Source organism: Panthera tigris, chromosome B4, assembly GCF_018350195.1.
Source record: "Panthera tigris isolate Pti1 chromosome B4, P.tigris_Pti1_mat1.1, whole genome shotgun sequence".
In the NCBI taxonomy this organism is placed as follows: Eukaryota; Metazoa; Chordata; class Mammalia; order Carnivora; family Felidae; genus Panthera; species Panthera tigris.
In genome coordinates, this window is record NC_056666.1 from 125,413,397 (window position 1) to 125,428,581 (window position 15,185).

The 15,185-nt window shown below is 35.0% G+C and overlaps 1 protein-coding gene and 1 non-coding gene across 5 annotated transcripts in view; both read right to left on the reverse strand.

The window, feature by feature from the left end:
- CRY1 (cryptochrome circadian regulator 1) overlaps positions 1-15,185 on the reverse strand; it is a 105,065-nt gene that overhangs the window by 30,192 nt on the left and 59,688 nt on the right. For all 4 annotated transcript variants that reach the window (XM_042993101.1, XM_042993100.1, XM_007096456.2 and 1 more), the window contains exon 2: positions 11,767-11,875. In XM_042993101.1, the coding sequence (XP_042849035.1) occupies positions 11,767-11,875 (109 nt within the window). The remainder of the gene's footprint in view (positions 1-11,766; positions 11,876-15,185) is intronic.
- On the reverse strand, positions 2,534-2,652 carry LOC122240587. The gene has a single exon (XR_006220376.1). It is a non-coding gene; the product is annotated as a 5S ribosomal RNA (ribosomal RNA).

The window sequence follows — 15,185 nt, forward strand, 5'->3', positions numbered from 1 at the left end:
GTATGGAGCCTGCTTAAAAGATTCTCTCCCCCTCTGCCCCCTCCTCTGCTCATGCTAAAAATTAAAATAATAATAATAATAATAATAATAATAATAATAAATAAAATTAACTTTATCTGTTTCTTTTTACTTTTTTTAATGTGGCTATTAGAAAATTTAAAATTATGTATGTGGCTTCTGTTGGATAGTACTTGTCTAAGGTGTCCAAAATTAGCAATTGCACAACACAGCCACCACCACTAAATGGAGAGAAAATAAGTAAATAATGAATTAAGAACTCAGAAGAAAAGAACCCTCCACTGAGACTCCCACCTTAATGCATGGATCTTGCTGCCACAGTAACACAAAACCTTCCCTGTAGAGAATGAACTTGCTAAAGGGCAAGGCCAGACCTGGTTAATAGTAAGCTGGGTGGTTGAGAAACTTCCTACACAGGGGTCTGGGTGAAATGCAGCTGGTCTGTGGAAGTGGCCTATCAGGGGCAGGGAAATTTACCAGAGGGTGTGGGTAAGCTGGGGCTTGCTCAGGAGGGAGGCTGAGGTAAAGACTACTGGGCCTCCCATATGCTCAACTGCTAGCTAATGTGGCAGGAAAAACACACAAGACTACCAATAAGGAAAACCCTTTCTCTCCTACTATGACTTGGCAGAGAACCACCAACAATATCTATTGAGGAATTCTAGTATCAAGCCAGCTGGCAAAGGAAAAATGTTTACAGCATCCAGCTTCACTATCACATAGCAGGACTTAGAAGGGTGAATTAGAGCTGACAGACAATAAATTAATTATTGCACATTTATTTTCTCTATTGTTTTTCTGTTTCACTGATTTCCATTCCTCTGTTTACTATTTCCTTTCTTCTACTTACTATACTATAGGTTTAATTTGTTCTTTTTCTACTTTTTAAGGTGGAAGCTTAGTTCTTTGATTCCTTCTTTCCTAACGGAGTACTGAAAGCTACTAATTTTCCTCTAAGCACTGCTGTAGCTGAATCCCATAAATGTTTGGTTTTTTAATGACAAGTTGAATTTTAATATTTTAAAGAAATTATCCTAATATTAAGACTATTTTTAACTGAAGTGGTGAATCTCATGAATTTTTATGTATTTTTACATTATCAGTTATAAACATTTATGATTTTTTTCTATTCATTTTAATTTAATTCTATTGAAGCCAAAGAATACATTGTATAGAATGTCAATCTTTTGAAATTTATTGGTACCCATTTTGTGGCTAAGCATATGGTCTCTCTTGGTGAATATTTCATATGTGCTAAAAAAGAATATATTTTCTATAGCTTTGGGGTATAGTGTTCTGCAAATATCAGTATACCAAATCAGTTGATAGCATTATTCATATCATCTATATCTTTATTAATTTTTGTATATTCTATCAATAACTGAGAGTTTATCAGTTTGAGATTCATATGTTTTTATGCTGTTACCTGGTACATGTACACTTATAATAGTTATACCCTCTTGATGTAAGATTACTCTTAATTTTGCCTTGAATTCTACTTTCTTATGCTGTTTGCAAAGCACATCTTTTCCAGTTGTTTTTATTTCAAACTGTTTATTCATTAAAAATTTTTGAGTATAGTTGATACACAATGGTACATTAGTTTCAGATGTACAACACTGTGATTCAAATTCTCTATAGACTATGCTATCCTCACCACAAATATGGCTACTATCTGTCACCATAAAACGCTATTACAATATCAAGGACTATATTCATTATGCTGTGCCTTTTATTCCTGTGACTTATTTATTCCATAACTGGAAACCTCTATCTCCTGTTTCTTCATATTTTTAAAATGTCTCATCAGCATCTAGTTGGTTCTTGCTTTTTATTCTGTGCCTTTTAAATGGAGAGTTTAAACTATTTACACTGAATACAACTGGCATAGTTGAGCTTAAATTTATCTACCTGCTTTCATGTGAATGAGTCAAATATTTTTTGTATCCCATTTTAAATTCCTCTATTGAATTTTCTGAAGTAGCTGTTCATGTTATTTTAGATCATAATGTGCATTCTTACCACTGTCTACCTTCATATCATATATTACTATTGAATAATGTAAGAACTTATATATACTTATATTTATGTCCCTCCCATCTTGTGTGATCCTGTTATAAATTTTATTTCTATATATGTTATAAGCCCCTTAATATTGGTATTACCTCCTATAATTTACTATTAGTTGTTTTTAACCTGTCAACAGTCTTTTAAAGAAAATAGGATATATAAATATACATAACTAAAAATAACAAAAAAGTTATTTTATATTTACCCATATATTTAGTGCTTTCTTCTTTTTTGCAGATCCTATCTTTCATTCAGAATGATTTCCTTTCACCTAGCAGAACTTCTTTTAGTATTTCTTACAGTATAGATCTTTTGGATATGAATTATTCTATTTTTGACTGTCTGAAAATGCCTTCATTTTACTTTCTTTTTAAATTTAAATTTATCTGTTTATCTTCTTTCTTTCTTCCTATCTATCTATCTATCTATCTACCTACCTATCTATCGCCTACAGCACCTGGTATTCCCAGGTGGTCTCCCATCCAAGTACTAACCAGGCCCAACCCTGCTTGGCTTCTGGGTTCAGATGAGATTGGGTGTATTCAGGGTGGTATGGCCATAGACTACCTTCTTTTTTTAAATGAATATTTTTGCTACATTAACAAAGTTGTTTGTAGTTCTTTAAAGATGTCATTCGATTGCCTTCTGGACTCAACTGTTTCTAATAAAAAGCCACCAACATTCTTATTGTGGTTCCTTGAATATGTCTTTTCTCTTCTGGTTGCTTATAAAATTTCTATCTTTGGCTTTTAGTTAATTGACCATGAGGTGGCAAGATGTAGTTTTCTTTATATTTATGCTCTTTAGGGTTTTTTGAGTTCTTGACACTGTGGGTTGATATCTTTCATCAATTTTAGAAAATGGTCAACCATTATCTCTTCAAACATTTTTTTTTCTTGTCCCAAACCTCTTTCCCCTTATTTTCTAGGTCTGCAGTTATACATATGTCAGGCCATTTACTATTGTTTCACAGACTGTTCTCTTTTTAAAGACTTCCTTCTCTTTGTGCTTCAGTTGAGATAATTTCAATTGCCCATCTTCTTTTTTTATTTTTATTTTTTTAATATTAAATATACTTTCTTGTCAAATTGGTTTCCACACAACAACCCAGTGTTCATCCTGACAGGTGCCCTCCTCAATGCCCATCACCCACTTTCCCCTCTCCCCCACCCCCCATCAACCCTCAGTTTGTTCTCAGTATTGAAGTCTCTTATGGTTTGCCTCCCTCCCTCTCTGTAACTTTTTTTTCACCTTCCCCTCCCCCACGGTCTTCTGTTAAGTTTCTCAGGATCCACATAAGAGTGGAAACATATAGTATCTGTCTTTCTCTGCCTGACTTATTTCACTTAGCACAATACCCTCCAGTTCCATCCATGTTGCTACAAATGGCCAGATTTCATTCTTTCTCAGTGCCAAGTAGTATTCCATTGTATATATAAACCACATCTTCTTTATTCGTTTGTCAGTTTATGGACATTTAGACTCTTTACATAATTTGGCTATTATTGAAAGTGCTGTTATAAACATTGGCTATTACTGAAAGTGCTGTTATAAACATTGGGGTACAAGGGCCCCTATGCATCAGCACTCCTGTATCGCTTGGGTAAATTTCTAGCAGTGCTATTGCTGGGTCATAGGGTAGATCTAGTTTTAATTTTTTGAGGAACCTCCACACTGTTTTCCAGAGCGGCTGCACCAGTTTGCATTCCCACCAACAGTGCAAGAGGGTTCCCGTTTCTCCACATCCTCTCCAGCATCTATAGTCTCCCAATTTGTTCATTTTAGCCACTCTGACCAGCGTGAGGTGGTATCTCAGTGTGGTTTTGATTTGAATTTCCTTGATGAGGAGTGACGCTGAGCATCTTTTCATATGTCTGTTGGCCATCTGGATGTCTTCTTTAGAAAAGTGTCTATTCATGTCTTCTGCCCATTTCTTCACTGGATTATTTGTTTTTCGGGTGTGGAATCTGGTGAGTTCTTTATAGATTTTGGATCCTAGCCCTTTGTCCGGTATGTCATTTGCAAATATCTTTTCCCTTTCCGTCGGTTGCCTTTTAGTTTTGTGGATTGTTTCCTTTGCAGTGCAGAACCTTTTTATCTTGATGAGGTCCCAACAGTTCATTTTTGCTTTTAATTCCCTTGCCTTTGGAGATGTGTCAAGTAAGAAATTGCTGCGGCTGAGGTCAAAGAGGTTTTTTTCCTGCTCTCTCCTCTAGGGTTTTAATGGTTTCCTGCCTCACATTCAGGTCCTTCATCCATTTTGGGTTTATTTTTGTGTCCATTGCCCATCTTCAAGTTCACTGATCCTTTGTTCTGCTTTGTCCAATCTGTATTAAGCCCACTGAATGAATTCTTCATTTCCTTCTTTTTAATAGTTTCCACTTTTATACTGAAAGTATCACCTAATCACATTTTTCACCTTCGACTAGATTCTTCAAATCTATAGCATAATTATTGCAAAGTCCTTAATTCTAATCCCAACATTTGCATCAACTGTGGGGCTATTTCTGCTTTTTCTTTTTTTTTCATTTTACGTGATTGCAAGTCACATTTTCCTGCTCCATCATATGTCTCATAAGTTGATTGTATGACAATGGTATAAAGAATAGAGATGGAATAAATAATATTTATCTCTAGAAAATTGCATAGTCTTGGCTCTGACTGCTAGAAGTTGAATTCAACTTGGCTTTGTTGCTACTTTAGTTAAATTCCTTCCATTCACCACTGGGTTCAAATATTTTAAGGGTAGGAGCCAAACTTCTTCAACAGGGCTTGGAATTTGAGTATGGAAAAGATTCTAGATGTCTCTCTCTGCTTGACAACCCAGTCAATAGCTTTACAAACTGTACACTTCTCTCTACCTTGTTGTCTACCCATCAGTCTTATGGTTGCTGCAGAGTTCTCTTTGCTTTTCAGCTTTGCTCCCTAATTTTCTATTCCTCTGGAGACATCTTTCTAGCCTGCTGTCCTGTCCCCAGCTTCAGTGGACTGCTACTTTGCACTAAGTGAATGCCCAGTAGCACTTCAAGAGGAATCTCTCTCAGCTCTTCTGCTTTGCTTTAGCCTTTGGTATATTGCCACTGGTATTCCACAAAAGCACAGTAGAGAGTGAGTGTGAACTTGCTCTGTAATTTGGGTTTCTTGGGATTCTAATCTGCCATGTCAGTCCATATATGACCACAAAAGCTAGGTAAAATTTCTACTGATTTCTTTTTACTCTCAACTACAGTGGATTCCCTTTTCTTTCTGCTGTGCCACCAGGAATATAGCCATGAGTCTCTTCTTTCCTACGAAAGGCTCATTGCTTTATGGAAGTTAGTTTATTTAGGTTTCTTTGTGTCCTCAACTCTCTAGTAGGTTAAAAAAAAAAAACACCCATGATTTTGTGGCATATTCACTTTCTTCTCATTGTTAAGATGAGACAGTAGATTAAGCAACATCTTTATGGATATGTCTCCTCAGGCAAGGGAAACAAAAGCAAATTAAAGTATAAGGAGTACACCAAAATAAAAAGCTTTTGCACAGCGAAGGAAACCAACAAAACAAAAAGGCAACCTATCGAATGAAAGAAGATACTTGCAAATGATATATCAATTTGATAAGGGGTTAGTATCCAAAATATGTAAAGAATTTATACAACTCAATACCAAAAACGCCCCCTAAAATCTGATTAAATAAAAACTTAATTTTTATTAATTCAGGTTAATTTATTATAATTTAATGATAATAAATAAAATTATAATAAATTTAATTTTTACATTCATTTGTAATTACATGTAATTAAATAAAGTTGATTTATTATAAATTATAGTAATTTAATTAAATAATTCAGGTCAGGGGACCTAAACAGACATTTTTTTCAAAGAAGACATATAGATGGCCAACATACAAAACAAGATGCTCAACATCACTCATTCCAGGCAGAATAGCTAGTCTTAAAAAGCCAAGAAGGGCACGTAGGTGGCTCAGTCGGTTGAGTGTCCGATTCTAGGATTCAACTTAGGTTATGAGCTCAGAGTCGTGGGAGAGAGCCCAGCATCAGGCTGTGTGCTGACTCTCTCTCTCCCTCTCTCTCTCTGCCCCTCCCCAACAAAATAAATAAGTAAACATTAAAAAAATAAATAAAAAATAAATTTTTATTTAGACAAGAGATAACAAGTGTTGGCAAGAGTATGGAGAAAAGGGAACTCTCATGCAATGTTGGTGAGAATGTACACTGGTGCAGCTACTGTGGAAAACAATATGGAGGGTCCTCATAAATTAAAAATAGAAATACCATATGACCCAGTAATTCCACGACTGGGTATTTACCCAAAGAAAATGAAAACACTAATTCAAAAGATATATGTACCTCTATGTTTTCTGCAGCATTATTTATAATAGTCAAGATTTGGAAGCAACCTAAGTGTCCATTTATAGATGGAGAAAGAAGATGTAGTACATATACACAATGGAATATTACTCAGTCACAAAAAAGAATGAAATCTTGCCATTTACAACAACATGGATGGACCTAGCAGGTATTATCCTAAGTGAAATAAATCAGAGAAAGACAAATATCATATGATTTCACTTACATGTGGAATCTGAAAAACAAAACAAATGAACAAACAAACCAAACAGACTCTTAAATACAGAGGACAAACTAATGGTTGCCAGAGGGGATGCAGGTGAGGAGATGGTCAAAATAAATGAGGGGGATTAAGAGGTACAAACTTCTAGTTACAAAATAAAAGTCATGGAGATGAAAAGTACAGCATAGGGAATACTGTCAATATTTTAATAACATTGAATGGTGACAGATGGTGACCACTTCTGATGAGTACTAATGTCTAGAATTGTTGAGTCAATATGCTGTATATCTGAAATATAACATTATATCTCAATCATATGTCAATAATAAAGAAAAAAGAAAAAAAAAGAAGATGTAAGTGAAATCATGTCACTCATCTACTCAAAAATTTCCATGGCATCCCATTTCACTCAGAGTGACAGCCAAACCCCTAAACATGGTCCATAAAGAAAGCCCTGTGATCTGGCTCCTTGAAACCTCTCTGACCTCCTCTTTCCTCTTCACTCACTGTGTGTTTCTAGCTACCCTGGCCTTCTTGCTGTTCCTAAACAAGTCACAGCACGCTTCCACGTCAGGGCCTTTGTAACTGCTATTCCCTCTGCCTGCATCATTATTTCCCCATGTTGCAGTTATCTCAGTAGCTCAAAATGATTGATTCTCACAAGACTGTCAGTTAACTAGATGGTGGTTCTGTTGGTCTCACCTGGGCTCACTCATGAGCTTGCAATGAGCTGACAACTTGGTGGGGGCTGGAAGATCTGAGATAATCTCTCTCATACATCTCAGACCATGGTGCTGGCTCATGACTGGTCCTCTATTTCTACATGGTCTCCCATAATTTGATATTCTAGCCCATATTCCCAGCACGATACAAGGAGCATTCTAAAAGGGCAAAGTAGAAGCTTCAAGGTTGCTTGAGGCTTAGGGTTTGGAATTCAATGTCTCCCTTGGCAGTTGGCCAAAGTAAGTTACATAGCCAAACCAGATTTAAGGGAGTGGGAAAATAAACTCTACCTTTTGATGGAAGAAGGTGCAAAATGTTGTGGATTGACAATGCCACACCCTAGATATTTGCATGGCTTAGTCCCTTCACATGATTTGCTCATATGTCATCTTAGAAGGGAGGCCTTCCATGATTTCATATAATTACCCTTCACTCACCTTGGCACTTAATATCCCACACTTTATTTTAGCACCTATCACTGCCTGACATTGCATATTTACTTGTTTATTATCTGCCTCCTTCCCACTATCATATAAGCTCCATGAAGGTAGAAACATCTTCTGTTTGGTTCACTAGTATACCCTCAGCACCTTGAACTCTGCCTTGTAATAGCAGACAAGCAATATCTATTGAATGAATTGGCCTATTCAAATGAGCATGTACCATAAAATAATAAAGAATCCAAAATAACTCAAAATGCATGAATTTTATGTATGTGAAATGTTAGTAGCTTTAGATGTTCTTCTTTGATTTATTCTACGATTTTGGACAAAACATTTTGTTATGCTTCAATGAGTCCACCTATAAAGACTTTAGCCACATGTCCCTGTTTCTTGGATATAATGAGAATGTTTTAAACCAACTCTTTAAGTTCTTCATTAAAAGTTCCTGCTGGGCCTAGAATGTACAAGGTCTTGGTAACTTACCATTCTGGCACCAAATGTGGAAGATGCAAGATTTAACTGCATAATAATAATTGATACAAGATTCATATGATTAATAGTGTTATCCTAGTTTTGCCTACATTAGTGTCTAAGTTTCTTCATCATTTCTTCAAAACATGAAAGAAAAAAGTTAAAAAAAAAGTCCTATATAAAGTCAAAATTTAACTGGGAAAAATCCTAAGTAGAAAACACATCAGAAAACACAACAGTTTATCACACATATATGTGTGTATAAAAATTCCCTGACCCCATCCCTAAATCTAATATAAATAGAATGAATGCTATAAAGAGAAGATACACAGCAGACATCAGTACTGAGCCACTGTCACCATACCAACCAACTAAAGTACTACTACCAGGTCTAAAACAGTTTTACCTCCCATGTAGGAAATAGGATTACTTACCTACTAAAAATTCTATCTTCTGTACTAGAAAAAAACCAGAGACAATAATATAAATGAGTCAGCTAGTTATGGACAAAAGAGTCTTTCCCCTCAGAGAAACAGGGTGTGAGGGTGGGGAGTGGGAAGGAGACCTGCTTTTTACTGCATAACCTTTTAGGCTTTTTTTTTTTTTAAACACTAGTGCCTCTAAAAAAAAGTAAAAGTAAGAACATCAACGCAATCAAAAAGGAATTCCCTCTATGGCTCTAGACAGTGTATAATCTGAAAGGAAGTTTCCGTAAGTGGTATTTTATACAAACTACTGTATGTAGCCCAAGGAACAACCTGAATAAAACAGTAAGCATCTATGCATGTGTGTGTGTTCATGTATCTGTATTTTATGGCCCATGCAGAAACCACTGTTTCTCTGCCAGTGTTCATCACAACAAGTGCACTCCTTAATCCCCATCACCGATTTCACCCATTTCCCCACCTCTGTCTCCTCTGGTAACCATCAGTTTGTTCCCTACTGTTAAGAGTCTGTTTCTTGATCTGTCTCTCTCTCTTTTTTCCCCTTGGCTTATTTGTTTTTTAAATTCCACATGAGTGACATCATATGATATTTGCCTTTCTCTGACTTATTTTGCTTAGCATTATACTCTCTGACTCCATCCATTTGTTGGAAATGGCAAGATTTCATTTTTATGTCCATCTATCAATGGACACTTGGGTTGCTTCCATAGCTTAGCTAGTGTAAATAATGTTGCTATAAATGTAGAGGTACATGTATCCCTTTGACTTAGTGTTTTTGTATTTTGGGGATAAATACCCAAGTAGTACAATTACTGGATCATAGGGTAGTTCTGAGGAACCTCCATACTGTTTTCCACAGTGGCTACACTAGCTTGCCTTCCTACCAACAGTGCAAGAGGGTTTCCTTTTCTCCATATCTTTAAACACTTGTTGTTTAAGTTTCGTTATTTTTGCAAGTAAAATCATCTTAGGATTCAGTTTACTTATACCACATGGATTTAGAGATACACACATTTTATACTCATGAGTTGCTGATAAACTATTACCATTGTTTCTGATATTCTTTCTACCCACAACTCTTCCATGTACCTAGGTTAAATTCTGACTCCAAGTAGCCACAGTAGTAAAACATACTTTAATAAAGTAAATTTTCAGTAGCCAGAACTGCTGCATTAGCCAAATCCTAAACATTAAAGGTTTCTTTCATACCAATGAAAAAGACCAAGTAGTGTTGATTTGATTCCCAACACTGGGGACATTTTCACTCAGGGAAAGGAACTGTTCTCATCTGTATTAGAAACAGGCACATTACTATTAAAATTTTTTGATGAATCAAACAGCTGCAAAAAAAAAAACCAAAAAGCAGATATACATTAGGAATCCTAATGGTATAAATAGGAAGGGATGGACAAAAAAAAGATAGCCAAGAAAACAACTTCTGGTCTGAGCACTACTACCATAAGCTAGCTGCATGACCTTAGTCAACTCATTTAATCTCTCTAGGACTAATGTTTTCATTAGGGGAAAAAAGGCAAAGTAAGACTAGGAGATTTAAGATTTTACCAAGTTAAAAAACTCTGCCATGAAACTACAGTTTTGTATTATTAGTAGCATGTTGTTCATTATAGCCCTTTGACCCAGAAAGTCCTCTTCTAAGAATTATCCCAAAAATGTATGAGCACATGTGAGCAAAGATATATATTTGGACAAGGATGTTCACTGACAGCATTATTTGTATTAGCAAAGGCCTGTGGAAAATGACTAATGTTCAGTAGAAAGCTTGTTAAAAAAAATCACAGCATACCTACACAATGGAACACTATGAAGCCATTTAAAAGACTGAGGAAACAACAGGAAACAATCTCCAAAACACATGGCTATGTGAATAAAGCTTGGCACAGGTGGTGTAAAATATAGTGTGTTCTTATCTTGGTTTTAAAAAGCGGGGGGTGGGGGGGGGTGGTAACATACACACAGCTACAGATCTCTCTTTATATTATTTATATATATATATACACACACATACACACATAACCACCTGACATATACATTCTTATTAATATAAAAAATATTTCCAACGACTACAAAAGAAGCTGGTAGTAGTTGTTGCTTCTAGGAGGGAAACTAGCAGTTTAAGGTAGAAGAAAGATTTAAATGTTCATTGTAAACCAAATTTTTCACTGATTTTACCATTTGTAACTTTTATTAAATAAAATAATCCCCCCAATTTTTTAAAATTTACAACCAAGTTAGTTAGCATATAGTGCAATGATTTCAGAAGTAGAAGAAGAATCAGCCCCTGCATATAACACCCAGTGCACATCCCAACAAATGTCCTCCTTAATGTCCCTTGCCCATTTAGCCCATGCTCCCACCCACAACCCCTCCAGCAACCCTCAGATTGTTCTCTATATTTAAGAGTCTCTTTATGTTTTGTCCCCTTCCCTGTTTTTATATTATTTTTGCTTTCCTTACCTTACGTTCATCTGTTTTGTATCTTAAATTCCACATATGAGTGATCATATGATATTTGTCTTTCTCTAATTTCACTTAGCATAATACATTCTAATTCCACCCACATTGTTGCAAATGGCCAGATTTCATTCTTTTTGATTGCCAATGTGTATATATACCACATCTTCTTTATCCATTCATCCATCAATGGACATTTGGGCTCTTTCCATACTTTGGCTATTGTCGATAGTGCTGCTATAAACATTGGGGTGCATGTACCCCTTCAAAATAGCACACCTGTATACTTTGGATAAATACCTAGTAGTGCAATTGCTGGGTCATAGGGTAGTTCTATCTTTAATTTTTTGAGGAACCTCCATACTGTTTTGCAGAGTGGCTGCACCAGTTTGCATTCCCATCAGCAGTGCAAAATAAAGAACCCACAAAATTTTTATTTAAAAATACTTATATTTCCTATATTTTAAATTACCTCAAGTACCTTATTTATCAAACATGTGTCTTCTCTGACAAAAGATTATTATTCTATGCAAAAATTTTTCAGATTACCTTAAAAAGCCTGGGAAACACATCTGCTGGCTGTCCACGGATCACAAACAGACGAGAGTTTAATTTTCGCAGATTGGCATCAAGGTCTTCTAGACACTGAAGCAAAAACCTACAGAGAAAATATTAAAATTCTTAAACATATATATTTAGAAGATATAAAGTAGTGCAAAATCATGTTATTCTAAAACTTGACGTGCTAACCCCATAATTTTATTACTTCCTATCATCTTATTACTTCTAATTGATCTGTAAATTACTGTTTCCGGAAATCATACTTAAAAATTTTAAATTACATGAGGTTCTCAGAATTTTAATAAAATTCCTCAATTAAGTAACTTCCATTAAATAACAGTGATTGAATGTTAGCAAAGTTTAAGTTGTAAACATAAAAATTATACAAATAAAGGAATTAAATGAATTGATTTCACTGTTTCATTGATGAAAAGAATTCAAGTTCAAATAGAAAAGCCACCTTGAAAAATCTAGAACATTTCTCTATTGGAAACAAAATGGAAATATCCTATTTAATCACTCTGAGCAAGTGAGTAATTTAAGAATTTGAGTAATATTAAGGGATACTGTAATCATCTAAGAGAGAAAGAAAACATAATGCCCATTTTCAAGTTTCTTATCTAATTAAAGAAACTGATAATAAACAGATGTTAAATTATGTGGCATTAACTCTGAGTGTAGAGAATGCCAGGTTAATTAAAAAAAGAAAAATTCCATGAGGCAGGTGGAGCTATAGATTTTTCTCAATGAAATAAGTACCAACAAAGCTTACACATGATAGATATGCTGGGAAATTCTGGGGCAGTAGCAGAAGACTGCTTACTACGCATCTTTTAGTGTGAAGAAATGGGGCAGTCTAGCAAATTTGAAAGAGATGTCACTCCTGGAAAATTCAACCTCATTGTTTACCTCATGTTAATGTCTCTAACATTTCACTTAGATTCTATTCTTCTCGCTCCTGGACACTTCTTATTTTCTCTTCACTCTGCTTCTTTTATGTATTTGATCTTAAGGTTAAGTATTTGCTTGCCTCTTCCACAAGCCATGTGTTCTCTGAGAATACTGACTGTATCTTACTTGTGAGGAACAGTTAATAAAAATGAAAAGGCACATTTCAGAAATGTGTTGTCCCATATGGTAGCCTCTAGGCACATACAGCCATTTATATTTAATCAAAATGAAAAATTCAGTTCCTCAGTCACACTTGCCACATTCCAAGGCCTCAACAGCCACATGTGTGCCTAGTAGCTACCATATTGGACAGCACAGGTGAAGAACATTTCCATCAATGCAGAAAGTGCTACCAGGCACTATTGTTTTAGGAGGTGTTCAGTTCAGATCATTTTGCTCTCTTTGCCCATTCTGATCCCATCATTTCATCAAAAAAGTTTTGTTAATTTTTTACAACTATAGTTATTAGTGACTTCACTATAACTAGTCAAGTTTGATACTCTTTACCATTTGGGAGTCATTTAGGATTTAGAGTCTACAGGTGTGGAGTGTCACAGTGCTAGACTTTTAAGGACTCCCACTGTATCATCTTAGGAAGTCTCACAACTGTCGTTAAACAAATAGGAAACAAACCCTTCTATCTTCACATTTATATTTCACCTCATCCCTGTTCTGTCTAGGATTGGAGTCACCTCTCTAACACCAACCCCTATCTCAACCTACCACTACCAATGTACAAATACTTTGAGGAAGAAGATTGCTATTGTTATATCAATACAAAAACACCTGAGTTTTGTAAAATTATCCATAACTATGAGTAATTTATCATGTTTGGTGATAAATGTTTATTAGAAAGCATCTAATTTTATGTATTTGCTTGTCTAAAGAGTTTTTAGACACTGTAGCAGATCAAAAATCAAGAAGTTGAATGAACTAGCAATTTTAAGTTTTGTTTTTTTTAATTTAAACAGAACAAAACTAAAATGTCCTGGAAGGATAACCCAAGGCAGAGATAATCCTGATATCTCTTTTGTACCACTAGTTTCAGTATGTAAATGTTTCCATATGGTACAAACAGGTCAATGATAGATGGGGGAAAAAAAATGGGAAAATGAAAAAAACATGATTAATGCATAAAACAAACAAGCCTGGATTAATTAATAATTAAGGAATTAAGGGTAAAATTATTTTTCCCTTTCTTGTTAACAGGCTGAATAAAGAGTTTTAATGTTTTTCAATAAATACCTTATGAACCAAACATTGTACAGAATGATATGGACTGAAGCAATGTATTATAATGGGAAAATTTTGCAACCAAATAATTAGTTTTGACACTGCATAACACGAAGGAATAGATATATTTAAGTATGATATTTCTCTTACATATTATGATATTTTTCTTCCATGGATATTATTTCCATCACTGTGATTTCACATTAAAATTAGAGAAGTACAGTGGACTCAAATATAGGTACTTTAAAAAAGAACATAGTACCTTTGCACTGCGACTTTTGAAACTATATACATAAATATATTTTGATTTTTATTTTGATAAAATAAAATCTGCTTTGCATGTATTTACTTATATGTACATAAGAAAATAATTGGAAAGATACTTACCAAGCTATTAATAATAGCTACTTTTGAGGAGTGGGAATGGAGGGGGGAGTGATGATGAGAGAAACATGTTTTTTTTAACTTCATAAAAGGTATAAAATTGATAACGAACATACACTCCTTCAGAGTAAAACAGAAATACTGTATTTACTATAAACATGGTTTAATAGTGAATCTTCTCAAAGCAATAGACATACTTCTATAGCATCAATTTTGATGGTTTCATAGTATCCCATTACACAGATGTCACATAATTTAACAAGTCTAGAGATAAATTACTATCCTTTAATTAATCCTGGGAGGTTCCTTATCTGTAAAGCAGGGATAGTAATAGGACCTATATCATAGCATGTTGTGAGAATTAAATTAATATATGTGAAGCTCTCAGAACAGTGCCTGATCCATAGTAAGCACAGTTATGTAAGTGTTATCTAATTTTTTTGGTCGCCTCCTTCCTACCACTTCCGTTCTTGGTATAATAATTCTATCCCTTGTTATCTCTTGCTGGCATTATTTATTTACTGTAATGCCTGAAAATACATCTTTGTACCAACAATCTTTTCCCACTTTAATAATCCATTTTATACACCACAACAAATCTTTCTGAGGCACACTTTCCTGTACAAAGGTCTTCAAAGATTCATTCCCTAGAACACATTATTTTGCTTGGCCACTCACTTAGGGTTCAGGTTCATCTCTTACCACTCTTCCTTCATTCCCACCAATTTCCCTACGCATCCACTCTCCTGTAATGTGCTCCATGAATTTCCCTCAGCATAGAATACCTTCCCCAATTTTCATCTCTTCAAGTTCGTATCCTACTAATCTTCAGTCTTCCA